The sequence below is a fragment of the Marmota flaviventris genome, chromosome 2, assembly GCF_047511675.1.
Source record: "Marmota flaviventris isolate mMarFla1 chromosome 2, mMarFla1.hap1, whole genome shotgun sequence".
Classification (NCBI taxonomy): domain Eukaryota; kingdom Metazoa; phylum Chordata; class Mammalia; order Rodentia; family Sciuridae; genus Marmota; species Marmota flaviventris.
Window position 1 is genome coordinate 16,764,612 of NC_092499.1, and position 16,224 is coordinate 16,780,835.

The following is a 16,224-nucleotide window of genomic DNA, read 5'->3' on the forward strand; positions in this document are numbered from 1 at the left end:
GTGGTCGTTTTGGTGTCCTCTTGAGTGTGTCTGCACCTGCGGGTGAGGGCTCCATCTTGTGCTGCCTTGGGAGTCCTCATGGGCCCATGGATGGTTCCAAGCACCAGTGAAAGCACTCAATTTGTGCTTTGTGGGTTTATTTCCTGTTAAACTTTAGCTATTTTCTTTTAAATTTCGTATGTTTAAATTTATGTAGATTTTAAAATTTTCTGTCCTGTTTATAAATGTGAAAGACTTAATAGTAGGAATGGAATATTCCTTAGTTCCTCTAATATGGTACAAAATATTAGGAACTGTAATATTTCTAATAATGGCAGAATATTTAAAGACATTGAGAAAAGCTTAAAATAAGATGAGGTTAAAGCATTTTACTAAATGGTATGTATAATATGATCTCAATTTTATTATTAAGTCTGCACAGGAAAATTCCTGTAAGAAAGTATACCAAAATAATAATGGCTGTTTCTGGGTAGTATTATATTTTGGATTATTTTTGCTTTTATTCCCCACCTTCTACCCTCTAAGTTCTCTGATTAAACATAATTTTAAAGTCAGAGGGAAAACCCTGTAAAACATTTTGCCTCAGAAGGCACATTTCTTTTGAGAAATAATATATATTGAAATCATCATCCAGAATGCTGTTTTGAAGATATTTTAGCTATTTTGGTTATAATTCAATAGCAGAAAACTCATTTGTAACAATTAATTCCTGTGCTCTCTCTGTTTCTCTCTCAAAAGGTGTTGAGAAGGATGCTGAACGTTCAGGGTCTCCAGAAAGTCAAAATCATAGCAAGTGATAATCTCTGGGAGCCTATTTCTACTTCCATGCTGCTGGACTCTGCGCTCTGGAAGGTGATTGATGTGATAGGGTAAGGCACACTTTACTTTGAAAACTGGCATTTTCTTTCTTCTTGATCTGGGTATGGACTGTGTCTTTGTTTTTGTCTTCTCGTCCCTGTTTCATTTCTTTCTCAGAAGGTAACTCATAGTTCATAGCTTTCCCTTTGAAGTGTATGTACTCAGGGATCTTTCTATGACAAAGAAATGTTTGGTAATATTTAAATATGTGTTCTTATTTGGAGTAATGAAACAGGGCTTTATGTAGATAATGGCAGAGTAGTATTTAATTTTATAAATTTTAAAGGCAGTGTTGTGAAATTAGTTCCTAAGTCAGGTTTCTGTGGCTGGGAGTTTTTGCATGAACACTTGTAAATGATTTGGTGTGTTCACCAACTAACTTTTGTCACATGTCCTTAGTAGCATAGCTTTGATCCTATTCCTTAATCCATCTCTGCTTCAACTGTGGGCCCTGAGAGGTCAGGACTGGATTCTCCAGTGAATTTATATTTTATTCACCATTAGATTCTTATAAACATTTGAAAAAATTGAATATGTATATGTGTGGAACATGTTCTATTTTGAAATCTGTTTGATCTCTACATTTGCTTTTTTCCTTTCTCCTGTGGAGAATTTTGAAAGTACACAAAGAGCAGAATAATATAATGAATATTTATGCTCCTGTCACTGAGCCTGAAAAACTAAGAACCGCTGACTAGTTCTCCACTCATACTTACTCCTTTCTTCTTCCTCCTCACATTATTTTGAAACAAATCTCAGACATTTTATATTATTTTTTTCCATAAAAAATTTACCATGTATTTCTAAAGATATAAATTCTTTTATAAAAATATGATTATTACATAAAAATTTAAGCTTAATGATATTACCAGATGCCTGTTATCATTTCTTTACTGTTTTATTTGGTTGAAACTGGATTAATTTAAGATTCATACATTGTGATTTGTTGATATTTAAGCCTCTTTTAATCTTTAGGGATTTTTTTCTTTTAATTTATTTGTTGAAGAAACTATATTGTTAAGTTTCTCACTGTCTAGATTTTATTGATTATATCCTTGTAGTTTAATTTAACATGCTTATGTAACCCGTTTCTTATTGGAAATTGGTAGAGACATGATTACATTAGATTTAGGATTAATTTTGGGGGGTGACAAGAGAAGCAATGTATTTAAACATTTTATACATTGAAATTAGAATAAATGTAAATGGTTTAGTGTGCCTTTATTGTTATTACTTTCATAATAGCTCAAGTCTTAAGGGGAAACAAAGTTATACTGATCTGGAATATATTTGGTTAGGAAAAATATTTAAAATATAGGTTTCACTGTATAATGAAATTGGATGTCTGATTTATTTTGTTTTTATTGATACAGGCATTTTTAAAAAAAATTTATTCTAATTTGTTATATGTGATAGTGGAATGTATTACAATTCATATTACACATATACAGCACAATTTTTCATATCTCTGGTTGTATGCAAAGTATATTCACACCATTCATGTCTTCATACATGTACTTTGGCTAATGATGTCCATCTCATTCAACCATCATTTCTAACCCCATGCTCCCTCCCTTCCCCTCCCAACCCTTTGTCCTATCCAGAGTTCGTCTATTCCTCCCATCCTCCTCTCCCTACCCCACTATGAATCAGCCTTCATATATCGGAGAAAACATTTGGCATTTGTTTTTTGGGGGATTGATTAACTTCACTTAGCATTATATTCTCCAACTCCATCCATTTATCTGCAAATGCCATGATTTTATCTCTTTTATTGTAATATTCTATTGTATATATATACCACATTTTTTTTTATCCATTCATCTACTGAAGGGTATCTAGGTTGGTTCTACAATTTAGCTATTATGAATTGTGCTGCTATAAACATCTATGTGGCTGTGACCCTGTAGTATGCTGTTTTTAAGTCCTTTGGGTATAGGTCAAGGAGAGGGATACCTGGGTCAAATGGTGGTTCCATTCCCAGTTTTCCAAGGAATCTCCACAATGCTTTCCATATTGGCTGCACCAATTTGAAGTCCCACCAGCAGTGTATGAGTGTACCTCCCCCCCCCCGCCCGCATCCTCACCAACACTTATTGTTGTTTGTATGCATAATAGCTGCCATTCTGACGGGAGTGACATGAAATATTAGAGTAGTTTTGATTTGCATTTCTCTAATTGCTAGAGATGATGAACATTTTTTCATATATTTGTTGATTGATTGTATATCATCTTCTGAGAAGTGTCTGTTCAGATCCTTGGCCCATTTATTGATTGGGTTATTTGTTTTTCAGTGTTTAGCTTTTTGCTTTTTTTATATACCCTAGACATTAGTGCTCTATCTGAAGTGTGAGGGGTAAAAATTTGCTGCCAAGATGTAGGCTCTCTATTCACCTCACTGATAGTTTCTTTTGCTGAAAAGAAACTTTTTAGTTTGAATCCATACCATTTATTAATTCTTAATTTTAATTCTTGCACTATAGAAATCTTATTAAGGAGGGACTAACCTGATATGATGGAGATTTGGGCCTACTTTTTTTTCTATTAGACACAAGGTCTCTGGTTTAATTCCTCGGTCCTTGATCCATTTTGAGTTGAGTTTTTGTGCATGATGAGAGATGGGGGTTTAATTTCATTTTGTTGCATATGGATTTCCAGTTTTCCCAGCTTGTTGAAGAGGCTCTCTTTTCTCCAATGTATGTTTTTGGCACCTTTGTCTAATATAAGATAATTGTAATTTTGTGGGTTAGTCTCATTATCCTCTATTCTGTACCATTGGTCTGCCAGTCTATTTTGGTGCCAATACCATGCTGTTTTTGTTACTATTGCTCTGCAGTATAGTTTAAGGTCTGGTATAGTGATGCCACTTGTTTCACTCTTCTTGCTAAGGATTGCTTTAGCTATTCTGGGTCTCTTCTTTTTCCAGATGAATTTCATGATTACTTTTTCTATTTTCTTTTTTTTAATATTTATTTTTTAGTTGTACACAATACTTTTATTTTGTTTATTATTTTTATGTGATGCTGAGGATAGAACCTAGGGCCTCGCACATGCTAGGTGAGCGCTCTACCGCTGAGCCACAACCCCAGCCCTGCTTTTTCTATTTCTATGAGGAATGCCATTGGGATTTTGCTTGGAATTGCATTAAATCTGTATAGTGTTTTTGGTAGTGTGGTCATTTTGATAATGTTAATTCTTCCTATCCAAGAGCAAGGTAGATCTTTCCGTCTTCTAAGGTCTTTTTTGATTTCTCTCTTTAGGGTTCTGTAATTTTCATTGTATAGGTTTTTCACCTCCTTAGTTAAGTTGATTCCCAAGTATTTTTTTTTTTGAGGCTATTGTAAATTGTTTTCCTCACTTCCCTCTCAGGATTTGTCACTGATGTACAGAAATGCCTTTAGTTTATGGGTGTTGATTTTATATCCTGCTACTTTGATGAATTCATTTACTAGTTCTAGAAGTTTTCTGGTAGAACTTTTTGGGCGTTCTAGGTATAGAATCATATCATCAGCAAATAGTACTAATTTGAGTTCTTTTCCTATCCATGATATTGGCATTTTAATGCAGTAAATTTTCCTCTGAGCTTTAGCTTTATCATATTAATCTGTTTTGTTATCATTAAGCCCTAACTTTATTGCATTCTGGTCACATAATATCAAATAATTTACTTGACTGAAAAATATTTTTTCTCAAGAGATTCTTTTCGACTTAGTATACAGTTTGTATCAGGATACAGTGTTGAACATATAACCCACCCAGTTGATTATACTCTTTAGATGTTCTGTGTCTTAATTACATTGTACTCTTAAGCTATCCAGGGCTACCAGGAGAGAATCCTCTTGTTAGAGGAATTCTGTTTTTCCTTTTCATCCTATGCAGTTTGAACTTCATGAAGGTTGCTGCTTTGTTATTTGGTGTATAGATATTCACAAATGTTTTGTCTTTATGAATATCTTGCTTTTAAATTTTTTTTTTAGTTGTTGATGGACCTTTATTTAATTTATTTATTTACATGTGGCGCTGAGAATTGAACCTAGTGTCTCACACATGCCAGGCAAGCACTCTACTACTGAGCCCCAGCCCCAGCCCTGGGTATCTTCTTTATTAATACACCTGGTTGGTCTGTTTGGTTTCAGGAGGCGTGCTAGGGAGTTTCAGAAACTGGGCTAACACCAAGCTCTGCCTTGTCCAGAAGTTCTAATTTTCTTTCAATTCAGTGTAGGTACATTGCTCTGTCTTGGCAAACTATAAAGTCAGTTCATTGTGAGGGATCTTGTATTTATCATTCAAAGTTTGAAAAAATCATGCTGTGGAATGATTGGGAAATTTTACTTGATGGTGTTATATTTAAAAATTGTATTTTTAAAGAGCCTTCTAATTTTGTTGAACTAGCAATAGATCTGGACATTGGGAAAGGATCAAATTTTAGTATCAATTTTGTCCTTATTTATTTAGATCATTTAATAAATTGCTCAGGTTTTGACCGTAGTAACAATTTCATTATTTTATTAATGCAGTATGTGTCACTCATTCCTGTGCATGTTTTTTTTAATATTTATTTTTTAGTTGCAGTTGGATAAAATATCTTTAATTAATTAATTTATTTTTATGTGGTGCTGAGGAATGAACCCAGGGCCTTGCTCATGCTAGGCAAGTGCTCGTCCTCTGAGTGATAACCCCAGCCCCTCCTATGCATGTTTTTTTTTTTTTTTTAATAGCAAATTGTAAAATGTAGAAAACTGTAAATAGAATTAAAATTCACTCATGATCATTGGTCATAAGAAACATGATAGCTTATACTTTTAAGATTTAAAAAAATATATGCAAGTATATTTTGATCAGATTCATCAGGGATGTATTTTCTCAAATATAACTAAATTATATTAAATATAGTTAAAAATATTAAATAGAAAACTAGCTAAATATTTGGCTGAGGAGGCAAAGCTGAATATCACGATCATAGAATGAAGTTGTGGGATAAAAGAATAAGTCAGAATTGTGAAAATTTATTCAAGTTATATTTTTTAAAAAGTTGAAGAGCAGTTTATTATTTCATATTAATTATACAGAATAGTGGGTTTCATTGTCTCTTTATTGTACATATGTTATACATATTTTGATGATGTGCACCTGCCCATTACTCATCCTTTCCCTCTCACCCCTCCTCCTATCCCTTTCTTCTCTAATAGCGTCACAGTACACTCATGTTGTCCCTCCCACTCCAGATTATGAGAGAAAATATGATACTTTTTGAGTTTGGCTTGTTACATTTAACATGTTTCATCCTGTTTTATGCAAAGGACATGATTTTATTCTTTTTTATGATTGAATAATATTCCATTGTGTATGTATGCCACATTTTCTATTTATTCATCTATTGTTGGATACCTAGGGTGATTCTATGACTTAGCTATTGTGACTTGTACCACAATAAACTTGATATCTCTATAACATGCTTACTTTAATTCCTTTGGGTATATATCCAGGGGTAGTATACCTATATCTTATGGTAGTTCTAGTTTTAGTGTTTTGAGGAACTTCCATACTGATTTCCATAGTGGCTACACTAATTTACATTCCAGCCAGCAGTTTGTATAAGAGTTCCTTTTCCCCTGCATCCTCACCAGCATTTATTATTATTTGCATTTTTTGATGATTGCTCTTCTGACCAGGGTGAAGTGGAATCTCATTGTAATTTTGTTCTGCATTTTCCTTATGGCTAAAGATATTGAACATTTTTTCATCTAGTTATTGAATATTTGTACTTCTTTTGAAAAGTGTCTATTTAGTTCATTTGCCCATTTATTGACTGGATGTGTGTGTGTGTGTGTGTGTGTGTGTGTGTGTGTTTAGTTTTTGAGTTCATTATATATTCTGGGTATTTATTTTCTGTTGGAAGAATAGTTGGCCAAGATTTTTCTCCCATTCCATAAGTCGTTTGTACTCCTTTGTTTCCTTTACTGTGAAGACGATTTTTAATTTGATACCAGCCATTTGTCAGTTCTTGCTACTATTTCTGAGCTAATCGCACCTGGCTACCTCCTTATGCAACCACATATCTTTTGGTTTGAGTCAACCTCAGAAGCAGCTGGTACATGCCAAATGTCTCTAGTTTGCCTGTGACTTTATCTTAAAATGTTAACTCTTGTTTCCTTCTAGCAGTTTCAGATGTTATTCCTAGGTATTTGATCCATTTTGAGTTGGATTTTGTACAGGGTGGTAGGGATTAAGTTTCATTCTTTTACATAAGAATATTTGAGTTTCCCCAGCACTGTTTGTTAAAGAGATTGTCTTTCTCTAAGAAATGTTTTTGGCACCTTTATTAAGAATCAGGTGGCTGTAGCCATGTGGGTATATATCTGTGTCTTCTATTCCATTGAAATACTTGTCTGTTTTTAAAGCCTGTACCATGCTGTTTACAGTGGTTAGTGTATTTTGAAATTAGATATTGTGATACCCCCAACATTGTTCTTTTTGCTTAACATTGCTTTGGTTAATTTTTTTTTTTAATTTTTTAGTTGTAGTTGGATACAATACCGTTATTTTATTTATTTGTTTTTATGTGGTGCTTAGGATCAAACCCAGGGCCTCGAATGTGCTAGGCAAGCGCAACTGTGGTTATTTTTTTTTTCATAGAAATTTTAGGACTATTTTTTCTAGTTCTATGAAGAATACCCCTGGTGTTTTGAAAGGTATTGCATTGAATTTGAATATCACTTTCAGAAATAAGACCATTTGACAATATTAATTATACCCATCTATGAACATGGGAGGTATTTCCATCTTATAATGTCTTCTTCAATATCTTTCTGCAGTGTACTGTAACTTGAGTTGTAGTTGTCTTTCACTATCTTGGTTAGATTTATTCCTAGGGATTTTATTTTTTGGTGGGGGTACCAGGGATTGAACTCAGGGCCACTTGAACACTGAGCCACATCCCCAGCCCTGTTTTGTATTTTATTTAGAGACAGGGTCTCATTGAGTTGCTTAGTGGCTCGCTGTCGCTGAGTCTGGCTTTGAACTTGAGATCCTCCTGCCTCAGCCTCCCAAGCTGCCAGGATTACAGGCATGCATGACCGCACCTGGCTACCTCCTCATGCAACCACATACCTGTTGGTTTGAGTCAACCTCAGAAGCAGCTGGTACATGCCAAATGTCTCTAGTTTGCCATTTTATTGTCTCCTCAAAGATTAGTATTTTGATTTCTGAAATTTAACATAATTGTGCAAGGACATAATTTCTAAAACATGTCTTCACAATCATTCTTTTGATGTTATGAATACTGCTATGCCATACTATAAAGATTGGAATTCTGATATAATCTAATCTTTCTTATTCTGCTTATAATGGTGTTAATTTTTTTTTATAAATAATTGTTGACCTGAAAAGTATACACTCATATTTCCAGTTATTTAACTAACGTGCACTCTTATTGTATTGGCAATCGGTTTTCTGTTTTCTGTTACTGTTTCTTACTTATTTTTATTCATGTCATCAGTTGCTTCCACAGTCATCAGTATGGCAGTATTTTACTCCTGTAATAAGAAGTATGCATTTATGCTGCACCAGATTGACTCCCTTCAAATGCTGGAGTGAGGGAGGGATTCATTTCCTGGGCAGTTTCTCATTCTCTACACTATGGGTATTTTCACTCGACATTCCTTGTTGTGGAGGTCTGTCCTATGCATTTTATATGCTCTGTAGCATTTTTGGCCCAATTCATTGAGTGCTTGTATAGCAAATCTCCCCTGCCCAGGTGGGACAGTTGAAAAAATGTCTTAGATTTTGACAAATATCCACTTCAGGAACAAAATTACCCAGGTTGAGAACTGCAACAGCTCTGAGATAGTAACTTCTAACTTTGAAAATATAGTTTATTATTTTTATTTGAGAAAGAATTAACTATAGGGTTTTGTTTGTTTTTGTATTTTGCTTGGGAATAAATGGCATGCTGTCCTCCTTTCTAGACGCTAGGGGCAGCAGTAAGGAAGAGGGTGCTACTTTCTATAATGGACTCATTAGTCTTATTATTGGCCTCCTCCTTGCCTATTCCCTCCTACTGTCCCCAAGCTCTCTAGCTTCCTCTGGAAAGTTTGAATCCCATCTTTACCTCATTCTCCTCTTGGAGCACTCTAGGCCGTGTCCTCTTCCATCTCCATCTATCAACATATCCTGCTATTTTATGGTTTCCAGAATTTTCTCACCCATTAATGCGTTTTCTTTCTGTCATATGTGTGACTGTAGGTTTATCCCCACCCCTTTTTCTTTTTTGCTATCATTGTAAGAATATCTCGGGACAGAAATGTGGGAAGCAGATGCTTCTGTCATCTATCTGAAAGAAGCTGCCCAATTTTTAAAAATAGGGAGCCTTGGAGAAAACTTGTGTTTAATTCACTCAGAAATATTTTTAAATGCCAGATTCTGACCTTTACCCACTTTTGCCTTTTCTTTTCTAGGGCTCATTATCCTGGGACCCATACAGTTCGAGATGCACAGCTGACTCAGAAGAAGCTTTGGTCTTCTGAAGATTTTAGCACTTTAAACAGTGATGTGGGTGCTGGCTGTTGGGGTCGCATATTAAATCAAAATTATATCAACGGCTACATGACTTCGTAAGTTATTAAAAGCCTTTTAGGGTTTCTGTTACAGCAAATTTAGACAGTAAGTAGAAAAGAAGGATGATGGGCTTTCACAACGTAGATTCAGTGATTTTACCATTTGTGTTATTGGCTTCATCTATACCTGTACCTACAACTGATTTACATCTAATCTGTACCTGTTTTTCCATATTTGAATATAGTCTATATTAAGTAAAGTTGTGTTAATTGAGGTATAACATATATCGTAGGATTCATGCAGTTCTGTGATTTTTGATAAGCAACATATATTTTAAATTAACAGTTATGAAATAGATTATATATCATTATCATGACACCATACTCCTAAATACTTAATTGTCTTCAAAGCATAAGGATATTCTTTACGTGATTAGAATGTAATTTTCGTGCATATAAGCATTTGAAAATATTTCCAATACCCAGTCTACATTCAGATTTTCTTCACTATTATCTAAAATGTCATTTATCACTTTCTGTTTTCTTAAAGGAAGATCTAATTAAGCACCATGCTTTCCATGTAGAAGCTGTGGCCCTAAAGTCTCTCTTAATCTACAGTAGTTGTCTCTTTCACCATTTTTTTTTTTTAAATAGTCATCTTAAAAAAAAAAAAAAAACAGGCCATTTTTTTATAAGACTTTTATAAGACTAACTGCTTACAGTCTGCATGGTTGATTCCTCATGGGACATCTTAACTTGGGAACTGTTCATTTCTAATACACGCAAGAGGTTCTTAAGGGAGAACACAGCTTTACTTATTCCTAAAGGAAGCATTTCTTAATTGCTTTGATCATACTTTAATTATAATTAGATTCAAATTAGCCTTCTAAGACCATGAAAAATAGAACAAGGGCAAACCAACTTATATATTTTTGTTGACATACATTTGCATTTTTTGGATATCTTTTTGAAAAAAATAATGCTTATCATGGCCTGCTTGGTATTAAGATAAAACACATTTATGTCAGAGAATTTAGAAACTGAAGATATATACAAATCACCTATAATCTAACCATCCAGAAGTAACTGTACTTAAAAATATTGGTATATATCCTTTTATATTTTATTTACAGAAATATAATTTTAATACAAATTTGAGACCTTACTGTGTAATCTGTTAGGTGATATACTTTTCACTTAACATGCCACTATGAATTTCCTTTGATATTTAAGTATATTTCTATTTTATTTTGCATGCCTGTGTATATTCTGTTACAGAAAGCAGTATTTCCCAAACTTGCCTTGTCTTTATAAGCACCTGATAAGCACTCCTTTATGGAGTAAAGGAATTTTACTGACTGCTAGGCAGCTGCACATATTTAATCAAAGCAGATGCTAAAAGGAAGGCTCTAGGACTCTGTCCCCTCTATTCAGTGCCACAGGTGATTCTGCAAAATTGGGAAACACCAATGTAGAAAATATACCTCATTGAATATTTCCCTTTTCCCAGAAATGGAAGTTTCTATTCTAATTAATAGCTTTATACAAGCTGAAATGATATTTGTACACATGTATAATCCCAGTGACCTGGGATAGGAGAGCTGAGGCAGGAGGATCTCAAATTCAAGGCCAACCTCAGCAACTTAGTGAGATCCTGTCTCAAAATAGAAAATAAAAAGGGCTAGGAAGGTAGCCTAGTGGCAGAGTGCCTCTGAGTTCAAACCCCAGTACCACAGTGTAAAAAAGAAAAAGAAAATTCAATAAAAAGCTATATGACTACACCACTGTTTAGTAAAGAACTTGTATATCTCATAAACATTTGTATGTTTTTTATTATGTGTTTCTCCATTAGAAATGTTTACATGCATATAACAGTGGATTTTTCAAAATGTTAGTGCATTTAGGCAACTTATAGGTTTTTGGGTGGTCATTTTATTATGGTCATACATATATAATCATGATAAAAAGTTTTTACTTGAGGTTAATAGACATTTACATTTTCTCACAATTTATTTTGTTATTTCTTTTTTATCAAACAAATCCTTTAGCACAATCGCTTGGAATTTGGTGGCTAGTTACTATGAACAGTTGCCGTATGGGCGATGTGGATTGATGACTGCCCAGGAGCCATGGAGTGGACACTATGTGGTAGAATCTCCTATCTGGGTGACAGGTATGGTTTGGTATTTCTCACTACCTAAACACCTAGAGGAGATTATATAAACTGTGTGCTTGTCCATGTCTTAAGTGTGTATTTGTATTTTAAGTGAGATTAGCCAGTGTTTTATAAGAATAATTTTTGTAATGAGACACTTTCTATATTTCATAGATAATTATTCTAAAACCAGACCCTTAGTAAAAAAGAGTGGGAGAAGAGAAAGAAAGGAAGAGAAAGGAAGGTCGGGGGAGGAGAAGAAGAAGAAGGAGAAGGAGAAGACGGTGTGAGGGAGGGAAAGGGAAGAAGGAAGTGTGGTGGTGAAGACAGAAATAATCACCTGAGTCTAAAATCATGTTATGATAATTGCTAATAAGATGATATGTTTGTTCAGATTCATTCCAATTCAGAGCATCTCAAAGTCTTAAAATTAGTCTAGGAGACAGTTTTTCTTTTTACATAAATTATTTTGATTAGAATAGTATGCTAACAAAATTGAAGGTGATAAATAAAAAAGTTGGTTAAATAACAAGTTGGTTAACAAGGGCTGTATTTATTGAGTCATTAAATGAGTAAGTAAATATAAACATTGTATGAAATATCATGGCTTTAGATGGTTCCTTAAATCTACTGGTGGGTTTTATTAAAAGCTCATTTTCAGAAAAAATGCAATCATAATTCTCATAGACAAAAAAAGAGCACATGCTGAAGATTTTATGTTACTCTAATGATATGAAGGAACCAGGCAGATGTTAGAACCAGTTTAAAGGAAAAGTCAACAATTACAAATTTGTATGGAATAAAGGAATTTGAGATGAATTGTAGATGGAGACAAGTTGAGTTTTTCCAAGCCAGGAGGACATCAATTAAATCTGTCCCACACAGGACACGATTTATATTAGCTCAAAGACAGGGCTATAGATTGACCCATTCCCACTGAAACAAAGCTTTTTCTACAGTTTCATTCATTAGTCACAAGTAAAGTTGAGATCATGCAGACAAGGGATGGCATGGTTTCACTTTTTCATGAAGGGATATAAGCCTATTAATTATGAATGTAGTTCAAACAAAATGAGAAAGTCCATTTGATTCATATTGAATTTATTTATTTTTTGGGGTACTGGAGATTGAACTTAGGGGCACTCGACTACGCAGCCACATCCCCAGCCCTATTTTGTATTTTATTAGAGACAAGGTCTCACTGAGTTGCTCAGGGCCTTGTTAAATTGCTGAGGCTGACTTTGAACTTGCAATCCTCTTGCCTCCGCCTCCTGAGCCACTGGAATTACAAATGTGCGCCACCGCACCCGGCTCATATTAAATTTGTTTTTTCCAAACTTTTTTGTAAAAATATTAAACACTTATAACCATTTTGTTTTAAAATCATAGCCACAGTCATAGATAAGATGCTTTCAGAGGAAAAATATGAATTCAAAGTGAACTTGTTTTAATTTTAAACTTGTATTTTGGTGATTTTCTGTTTTAGTTGATGTACTTTCCTCAGGCAGATCTGTAATTAGGAAATTAATCATGTCATCATGACATCATTCTAAACTCCTTAACTTGTTCTTTGAAAACTACAGAAAAATTAAGTTGAATTTTCAGACTTAGAAATCTTAGTTGGCAAGTTTCTTACATGTTTAAATTCTTGAACCTACTTAGGAGACTGATATGCCCTTATTAATTTGAGACTGGGTTTTTTTTTTTTTTTTTTAACTGTGGACTTGGAATATTGCTTGCTTAATTCATTTTCAGAACCAGGTTTGGAAGTGACCAGTAAATACATATGTTGTGGAAACAAATTTGTTTGAAACCATACCGTTTTTGAAGTACCTTAATTTTCTTAATGACTGCCCCCTTCTTTTTGTAGTTAGGATGGGTTAAATAGAGATGAACAAAGTTTGGGAGGATTGACTTAACTTTGCTTTTGGGAAAAAAACCCAAACTAATAAATATTCTTGAATTGACAAGTTCTTTTATTTTTACCAGTTGTTCCATGAATCTTCTTGCAGCTACACCATTTAACTGAATTACTCATTTAAAACTTGAAATATTTAAAACTTGGAATGTAGTTTCCTTTAAAATAGAATGTAGCTGGTTAGAATCAATCAGACTCAAATTGGTAGGCAGACTTGTTAAAAGAAGCCTCATCATGACCATTTTCATCTCATTTGTACTTTTTTTTCTGCTTTTCTGCAGCTCATACCACTCAGTTTACTCAGCCAGGTTGGTATTACCTGAAGACAGTTGGACATTTAGAGAAAGGAGGAAGCTATGTAGCTCTGACTGACGGCTTTGGTAACCTCACCATCATCGTTGAAACTATGGTAATTTTTCCTTATTGATACTGGATTAACTCACTTTTTTACTTTTGGAAAAATAGGATAATGCAAAACTATACACCCTTAGTTTTTAATTTTCTGCATGCGTACACATAAACATGTAGACAGATGCCAAGGTCTTAGAGCTTTTCGTTTAAAAATTCTAGCCACAAGTGAGTTAAGAAAAGGCAGTATAACTCACTGGTCTGTGTAGTTGGTAGTTGGAGCTTGTCTTTCTGGCCGTGGGGTTCTGTAAGGTTACCGTCCACCAGTATTTGTTGGGGAGGACATCAACACCTTCCCTTGCCCTGATATGTAATCTCACAGAGGTTGTGGCTTTTTTCCATTTTCAGTCTCAGGAAGGTGCTTTTGGGGATATTGAGTCCATTGAGAGAAAGGGGCCTAGATTTCAAATGGCTGTAGTGGGAAGGAGAAAGGTCTGGCTGTGGTGAACAGAGGAATGGAGAAAGCAGGAACTGGAAGTGGGAAAAATCCAAGGACTCAGGGACCTGAATGGAAGACAAAGTGGCAAAAGGAGGAAGGGGGAGCAGGGCAAATGGAAAGTAGAGCTCTTATTAGTGCCAGTTTGGGAGCTTAGGCTTAAGGACATGGATAGAGTGTTGATGTAGTGTATAGTCCACAGGGGTTTGAAGAGGCTTTCAGTCGACCCATGGGAGAACCAGGATCCTATTGAGATAGGCCTTAAAAATATATATGTCTCCTATCGGTTTCTGAATGTCAGCCTACCCTGCTCTTAAAAAAATCAGAAAAATTTTTTCAAGTATTATATTGTCAGGTTTCAGCCAGGACAAATAGTAAATATTCCTGGCACTATTGATCTTTTTTATCCCAAAGCTACCAAGTGTTTTGAAATCAAAACAATAAATGTTTCAGCATTTACTGTGGAACAAAAAGGACTTCCCAACAGAAAGATGCAGCTCTCCCTAGTTATGGAGCCATTCCCAGAGAGCCAAATGAAAGACACAGGTATCCTCCCCGCCAGAGCTGGCAGCACTCAGTATGCTAACTACAAATGGGGTATAACACATATTTTGAATCAGCCATATTTTGGGGGCTCCTAACATGAAGTTGGGTGCCTGCACAAACAAAACTGGAAACTCAGATGCCACAGACAGGCAGAAAGTCAGGCTACGATCTTGGGGCATAAGTTGAGACAAACAAAAAAGCAGTATAGTTATCCCTGAGAGGAGAAGGATCTGTAACTAGAAGGGACCCCAAACCAAACTTACACAAGAGTAATAGATTAAACAAATGTTTTTCTCCTGCTAAGCTGAATTTGGAAAGGAGAGGACAAGAAGTGTTTTTTTTTTTTTTTTTTTTTTAACTTTCCTCTTACCCTGGTATGCTATAAGGAAATCCAGGAGAGCAGGCCTTGGCAAGAATTCTTACCTTTTTGCTAGATTTTTTTTTTTTTTTTTTGTCAGTTGTCCCAGGATCTCCTATGCAGGCTCTAGAACCAGTGGGCATCTCATTCTCTTCACCAGAAATTTTGTCTTCATAGCTAAGGAAGTTCTTTTCCTCTGGAACTTGTCAAATGAGGCTCTTATGACCTGCTTCAAGGGAGAAAAGCAGGGGAAAGTCAGAGAGTAACCTTCTTGCTTCTGCTATTTTCTCAAATTGTTTCCCCTAAAATGTTTTGGGAGTGAAAAAAATAGCATGATAGGGTAAGACTGCATGCTCCTGTTGCCCCATGGCCTGGAATTAAAGCGGCAGGAATACTGCTTCTCAGCGAGGCGCGTGACTGAGGGAATTCATTGAAATTCCATATTGGACAATCAGTTTCAGAGACCTAGAAAGTTTGGTATTTCAAAGAGAGGATAACAAAGGAGTATATGGAGCCACGCCAGTGGTGACAGTGTTGCCAGGTCACTGTAGAGGAAAGAGGTAACACAAGGGGAAAGAGAAACCGTGGCAAATTTAACTTGGAAACACCTATAGAATACAAGGACACTGTGAATTTAGCTGATTCAGAGGCTGCAGTGCAGTCTGGAGTACTAAAAAGTGTTCTAGGTTTCTCACCTTGTGAGGGGGGAGCTGATGTGGGAAGCCATCTTGTGAAATCACACTGGAGCTTGCTACTGTGAGAAGTAGGTATATCATAGCAAATATTGTTACCCTGTTCAGGTCAACACCTACCATGTGGCCTAGGGTGCACCTGGCAGAACATGACTGAAAAAGGCACAGAATTGTATCCAGGAGGATTCAGGTCATAGGTATGGAGGAAAGTGTAATTTACTTTCCCTTTGGGTCTGGTGGTTCCAACCAGCTGAAGAGGGTTGTGAAATCAAACAGGTGAATGTGATTATATTTAGGG

At 35.2% G+C, this 16,224-nt stretch overlaps 1 protein-coding gene across 6 annotated transcripts in view; it reads left to right on the forward strand.

Moving 5' to 3' along the window:
• Galc (galactosylceramidase) overlaps positions 1-16,224 on the forward strand; it is a 70,187-nt gene that overhangs the window by 25,819 nt on the left and 28,144 nt on the right. For all 6 annotated transcript variants that reach the window (XR_011706546.1, XM_027931577.2, XM_027931575.2 and 3 more), the window contains 4 exons: positions 739-869; positions 9,315-9,470; positions 11,462-11,586; positions 13,768-13,895. Coding sequence is in view for 5 of the 6 variants with exons in the window: in XM_027931577.2 (XP_027787378.2) it covers positions 739-869; positions 9,315-9,470; positions 11,462-11,586; positions 13,768-13,895 (540 nt within the window). In the remaining variant the exon portion in view is untranslated. The remainder of the gene's footprint in view (positions 1-738; positions 870-9,314; positions 9,471-11,461; positions 11,587-13,767; positions 13,896-16,224) is intronic.